General features: G+C 42.7%; 1 protein-coding gene across 1 annotated transcript; it reads right to left on the bottom strand.

Moving 5' to 3' along the window:
* Positions 1-819: 819 nt before the first annotated feature.
* On the bottom strand, positions 820-2,700 carry Clec14a (C-type lectin domain containing 14A). Its single transcript, XM_005343702.3, has one exon. It carries the CDS (start codon positions 2,596-2,598, stop codon positions 1,120-1,122), a length of 1,479 nt encoding a protein of 492 aa, XP_005343759.1. The 5' UTR covers positions 2,599-2,700; the 3' UTR covers positions 820-1,119.
* Between the last annotated feature and the right edge of the window lie 4,420 nt (positions 2,701-7,120).

The raw sequence follows: 7,120 nt of genomic DNA, 5'->3' as shown, positions 1-7,120 counted from the left end.
TTATATGGAGAGCTGTTTCACATAGTTTCGCCTGTGAAGACTCTTGTTCAATTTTAACAACCCCTGACGCACACACTCTGTCATTGTATACACACTCTATTGAGAAGAAACAGAAATGGTTTGACATGCAGGGCCCCCCCCCATAGATTAAATAGGGCACAAGAACCTAGCACCTTTGGAAAAAGCCAAGCTTCTTTTGCTCTAATGCACCCGGAAGATTTCAGATCAATACTTAGCATTAACGTTTTAATTGAGAATTAACATCATCGTAATTGGAAGTGAGGACCGGCATCCTGATGTCGCCAAGGTGGCTTGGAGAGGAAGGTCATTACACTGCAAGCACAAACATTGGAAAAGGAAGACACAAATCATGTGTTTCCTTGGGCAAGGACACACAATAAACACTTGGATTGGTGGTCAACTGTAATTTGCTTCTAGAGTCAGAAACTGGCAACACTGCACTTAGAATTTATAGCAGAGCACACTGTCTCGGTGACTTTGAAAGCAAAGGATAAAAGGAAAAAGAGAAACTTCATTAGTTCTGAAAGAGCCAGGGTCTAAGGACTTTTCCCTCAAAGCACAGAATATACTCAAGCCTCTTCCCAGCAGCCAGTTACTATCCTCAGAGTGTTGTATTCTTGGATAAGCCCCTTTGCAAAAGTCAAACACATTTTAGTCTAGATTATCAGCAATGCTTTATTATTTGCCTCAAAATTTAAAGCCAGTTTTTCCTAGCCTGAATAATATAGACATTTCTTTCTCATTTTGATGAAAACAAATGTTTCAAAAATTGTGGAATTTTTTTTTTTTTTTTTTTTTTTTTTGTTTTTTCTGTGCTTTCAATACTTGAACTAAGCATTTCTCCAAATTTCCCCAGAACCCAGGAAAATGCCTTCTTCCATTTTCCAGTCTGCCCTCCAGTACCAGCCTAAGGCCCACCACCACCTCTTCCACTTTCAGGGAATGAATGTGCTTTGCAGATTCAGCAACCTGGTGGAGTAAAGAGAATTCATTTATGGGAAGGAGAACTTCTGTAGGAACCATCATGACAGAAATCTCTTCTCTCCCAGTTTATTGGAACTGAAAGTCTACACAAGACATGTCCATTGGGTTCTTCCCCTAGGTGTCCCCTGAGCCAAGTGAGGACCCAGCCAGGGAGGCACCCTCAGCTCGGTCTCGCAGACCACAGTCCCCAGCCTTCACCCCATTGTCAGTGCAATGTGCAGAACTGGGGCTCAAAGCAGTGGCCTCAGCATTTCTTTCCACACCCCGTGAGTCCAAAGCTTCTTTCCTTGTCCTGGAGGAAGGGTTCTTGTGGAAGCAGAGTTTGAAAAGTCCCAGCACTGTCATGGTCAAGATCACCAACACGATTACTGCTATGCTCACAAGGATGAAGACCACCGTGGAGGAGGAGTCAAAAGTCGGGGCAACAGAGGGGGAAGTTGCGTAGTTCATTGTGGGGATCACACTTCCTGACGGCCTGATGGTGACTTTTGGCTTGGTTTGTGGGGACATATGAACAGTAGGTAAAGTACTCTGTGTTCCCCACTGAAGAATCTCGGAACTAGATGTCGCAAAACTGTCTTGTCCAGTGACCTGGGGCGTCTCTCCTAGCTTCTCATGGACCTTGCCTGGCCATGTTCTGTTTGTCAGTGGGTTGGCAGGAGTGGCTGATGCGTGCCTGGTGGGCAGCTTGGTCCCCGCAACTGTTGCCTGTCCTTCCCCTTTCGCCTCACAAGATCGTCTGTCCTTCCCCAGCTCAAAGCCTGCAGCACATTCGCAGGCGAAGCCTCCCAAGTGGTCTAGGCAGTCAGGGAGCTCCACGCACTTGCCATCACGAAGGTACCTCCCAGAGCAGGGACAGAGCACAGCCCCGGGGAAAAGCCCGTCCCAGCGAGCACCTGTCTCTTCCTGGATGCAGGTGGCCGAGACGGAGAGGTCCCCCCCGGGACATATCACACTCACCTCGGTCCCAGGAGGGCTGAAGTCCAGAGCCGAGCTGCTCAGCCGAAAGGGAGCACGGAAACTTAAGTTAGTGGCGGCTCCGGGGCGCGGCGCGGGGCACAGGGCCTCAAACTGATACTTGCACAAGTAGCCATCAGCGCGCAGTTGACAGCTCATCTCCTTCCAGCCTGCAGGCTCCACTCCCCCGGTGACCTGGAGCCCCGCGCACTTTCGCACGGTGCAGGAAAGTTGTGGTTCCTCTACCCACGGCAGCGTGTTGTCCTCCGAGTCTCCTGCGTCCGGGGGCAGCCAGGAAAAACCCCTTAAAGGCTCTTTATCTAGGGTACATTGGGAACGGCCGCGCTCTAGAGCCACCCAGAACAGAAGGTCCTTGGAGCCTCCGCCAGGCCCGGGACCTGCACGCAGGAGCGTGAGTACTGCACGCAATTCCGAGCCTGAGTGCACGGTGCTGAGAATCCCACCGCGCAGGCTGCAGGCCTCCTGGGCTGCCCGCCGCTTGATGGTCGCGTGGTGCAGGCTGTAGCAAGCCCCCGAGGCCGAACAGGCAGCGCGATCTGCCGTGGGGTGCTCGCCACTCCCTGGCCCGGGCCAGAAAGCAGGACAGAGGAGGCACAAGGCAAGCGCAGGCCTCATCCTGGAGACTCAGGGTGCACAAAAGCTCCCAAGTCTCTGGCTTATCCAAGGGAACCGAGCTGTCTCTGGAGTCACCGCCCTCTACAGCCCTTTCTACCACCATGTGTGCCCTCCCCTCCCCTCTCCTGAACCCTCATCCCCCAGCAGCCAAAAGTCCCCACTGGACTCCCTTGGCCAACTACTTCCCCTAGGTCGTGACAGGAAATGTGTCCAGAGCCCTGCCAGGATCCGTGTGGCCCTGATTTATCCAGGGGTCAGAAACACAGCTGGCGCCTCAGCCCTGGGAACACACTGGACCAACCGGGTCCAAAGCCCCCCTTAGATAAGCAGAAAAAAAGAGAGTTGCCACTGAGATCAAGTGAGTCTCTTTCCTTGCTCAGGACTTATCTGGACTTTGGATCTTAGAATGCAGTGATGATCTTGGGCAGGAAGGACCCGAGCAGAGGAACTTGCCTGTGACCATAAGCCCACACCCGCCCATTGTGTTTGTGTCCGGGACGGTGGAGTTGGCGTCAGTATGATTTGTAGACTGTTCCAGGCTTGGGGAGGTTTCCTGAGCAATCAAGGGATCTTGTGAGAAACGTTCCTGTGTCTTTCAAACCTAGAGGCCTCACTCTTAAACCACTGATTTCCAGGGACTCTCTTTACTGTGTCAAAGGAAATCCAGTCATGCTAATTGTCAGCCAAAAAAATCTAAAATTGGGGGGGGGGGGATTTTCCATGGGAAATAGCTCCTCTGGTCAGCACTTGCCTTAAAAGTTTATTTTTACTTCCATGTGTTTATCTGTAAAATACCTGCGTTGGTGGATGGGGAATGGGATGCAACAAACAATAGCCACAGGTCCTGTTAGCTTACTAAGCTTCCTCACCACTACATGGGGTCAAAAATTAATCAAGCTAATATAATAGGTTACATGCAAATGAGTTCATGGTCTTATTAAGGCCAGGAACAACTGTGTGTGATTTTATTAATGAACTATGCAAATATCATTGCTCCCATAGTTGTCTGCCAGTGTTTGTAGCAGAAAAGTATAAAAGGAACATAAAAGCTCAAAAATATTTTTTTAAAAATTAAACTATTTATTCCATTATAATATGCATTCTATATTGGGAAATAATACTATGTAACTTGAGAGATGATTAAATCAGCCACTTCAGGTTCCAACGGCTGTTTTGTTTTAATGTACACACCATTTCAGTTGGAAGTGGGGGGAAAGTTAAAGAAAGAAAAGTTTGAAAGTTTAAAGTCAGCATTATGAATGCTCTTTTATGTTTGCAGCAACTTAGAGAATTTTATATAGTTTTATAAAATCCATCATTTATCTGTCTTGACTCACAGTGGCAAATACCATGCACTTAAGAGCAGATAGACTTTCAGTTTAGCCCTTTTAAAGATGTACCGTGCTTACAAATTGTCTGTAATCAGAGTGAAAGTTGCCATCTCTGCTGCATCCCGATGCTCCCTTTGGTCCATCTCTAATGCATCCCGATGACTGTTTTTCTGGACTGAACTGTTTAAAATAACAAGATGCAAGAAGGAAATGTCAAGATAACATCTCTATCCTCCCCTCTTGTTTTTTGCCATTACTGTCACTCTTGTGGGAGTTCCGTGTATCCCAAGAGGAGATAGTGGACAGGAGGAATTGTCATCAAACTAGCCTGCTCTTGCTGACAAGTTTTTCTCCTATCCTGTTTCCCAATTTGAAGGACATTCCTTGGTCCATCTTTTCTAATGTCTGAGTACAAACAAGACATTGCATTTACATTAAGTAACAGTGTCTTATAAAAAAGAAGTGTAAAAAATCCAACAATCTAATTCAGTGAATTTCTACAATACTTAATCACCTGCATCAGTTCTATATGCTTTGCAGTCTCATGACTGTGAACTGGGAAATACGTCCATATACTGTAGTGTATTTTGACAAAATCTTTTTCAGAGCTAAGTAGTCAATGGAAGTTCTTAGATGTTTTGAAAACCAACTGGCATAACACGTGTTCTAGAATAAGCCAGAGTGGACAGCATGCTTTATAAATGCATGTTCTCACTTTCTGGTATTCCGTGTAGTGGCTTATTAAAAGAGAGGAACAAACTGGCCATAATGATTGCATGTCATCGCTCTGGCCATGATTGAAAGCGTGTGAGAATTGGGGGGAAAATCACCCCAAATAAAGACATATCTAATTTTAATTAATTATTATCCTACATACAACTAATATGTTTCAAAATTTAAAATATACCTGAAATAATGGCTAGAAAGAAAGCTTTTATTTTTTTTCAGCCATGTAGTAATTAGATGTCATTGTACCTCCACCAGAGATCAAATACTTGGCATGAGTAAAATGTATGTCTCTGTGAATTTCTACATCTGTGTGTCTGTCTGTCTGTGTACCTATGTTTGTTAGACATTTGTGTAGCCAGGAGAAATTCTTCCACACATAATAGAATATTTGTAAAAGATGTTTAGTTCATATCAACAAAAGTAAGAATCTACCAAAATGCCCAGAAAAAGATGACTGTAGTATATTCACTCAATAAACATGATATACTTTTATCATCAAATTAAGGAAATAATATGACTTAATCTTATCAACACAATGATAAATGATAAAAAGAACAAAATATTATACATAGACAACTTCTTATAGCTTTAAAGGTACAGAATGTATATTTTAAATATGCAATGGCTTTTTAGGAAATAGTTTAAATTCAACAAGAACCACTTGGTTCTTAAAAATAATCAATGGCCAAATACACAAAAGCAGCCATATTTCAGCAAATGATGGAGGAATGACATGACCAAGAGTGCCAGAGTCTCAAACTGAAAGGTGGCATAAAGTTGTTGGCTGTAGCTTCAAAAAAGATTTTTGGTTTCATGAGTCTGATTTATTAGTTGTATATCTTAGCCCCTGCACTCTCTGTGTTCTATTCAGAAAGCCATCTCCTGTCCCAGTGTGTTCAAGATTATTTCCCACTTTCTCTTCTCTCGGGTCCAGTATAGCTGGTTTTATATTGAGCTCTCTGATTCACTTGAACTTGTTTTGTTCAGTGTGATAAATGTGGATTTATTTGTATTCTGCTACATGTCACCATCCAGTTATACCAGCACCAATTTTTGTTTGTTTGTTTGTTTTTGAGATAAAGTTTTACTTTGTAGCTTTGGAACCTGTCCTGGAATTAGCTCTTATAGAGTAGGCTGTCCTCAGACTCAGAGATATCTGCCTGCCTCTGCCTCTTGGGTGCTGAGATTAAAGACTTGCACTGCCAGCCCTTGATTTTGGTTTTCACTTCCTTATCAAAATTCAGGTGTTCATAGGTATGTGGATTTATGTCTGGGTCTTCTAGTCAAGTCCATCAATCAACCTTTCCATTTTTATGCCAGTTCCATGCAGGTTTTTTTTTCCTCTAGCTCTGCAGTAGAGCTTAAAATCAGGAATGGTTATACCTCTGGAATTTTTAATTGCGTGTAAAACTGTAAATTAATTTTAAATTATGTGTATAAGAAAGAAGGATATATTTGTATGTGAGTATGGATGACTGTGGAGATTAAATAGGGTGTTAGATTCTCTGGAGCATGGATTACAGGTGTTTGTGAGTCACCTTCAGTGTGGGGTGCTAGAATCTAAATTTGGGTCCTCTGTAAAAGCACTAAACACTCTTAAAGGCTGAGCCATCTATCCAGTCCTCACCATTTTGTTTCTAGAATTTTCATACATCTATGCATATTGTATAGATAATATCTGATATTTGTTTGTTTATTCATTAATATGAGGAACTTAAGCAATGGTTCTCAACCTTCATAATACTGTGACCCTTTAATACAATTCTCATGTTGTGTTGACCCCAACCATAAAATTGTTGTCATTGCTGCTTCATAACTGTCATTTTGCTACTGCTATAAATCAATTTATAAATATTTTTGGAGACAGAGGTTTTCCAAAGAAGCCATAATCCACAGGTTGAGAACTGATGAATTACAGAGACCATGAAGAGAAAATAAATTCAGTGCAGCATTTTCAGCTGAATAATTAAATTTTTTTAACCTTATAAGTTTATAACATTGTCAGTGTTCACTGAATAATTTTTGTCATATTGAATTAACACAGTATCTAGGTTCTTAGTAAATGTCTGGATTCACTTAAGATATATAAAAACATTTCAGAGAAGACTTTAAAGATTATCTCATTCCATCAGTGAAGCATCCAATCCAAAAGCTAATCTGTAGAGACCAAGTGTTATGAGTATAGTGACTTACTTACTTCTCTGTTGCTGTGATAAGACATCTTGACCAAGGAAACCTAGAGTAAAAAATAGTTTATTTGAAATTTATCATTTCAGAGGTATGAACATCATGGCTGGTATCATGGTAGCAGGCAAATGAACACGGTCCTGGAGCTGTAGTTGAGAGCTTACATCCTGGTCCAAATGCAAGAGGGAAAGAGAGAGATGATGGGTGAATAGATAGATAGATAGATAGATAGATAGATAGATAGATAGATAGATAGATAGATAGATAGATAGATA

This window comes from Microtus ochrogaster, chromosome 1, assembly GCF_000317375.1.
Source record: "Microtus ochrogaster isolate Prairie Vole_2 chromosome 1, MicOch1.0, whole genome shotgun sequence".
Classification (NCBI taxonomy): domain Eukaryota; kingdom Metazoa; phylum Chordata; class Mammalia; order Rodentia; family Cricetidae; genus Microtus; species Microtus ochrogaster.
This window is presented reverse-complemented; position numbering and strand designations above follow the sequence as displayed.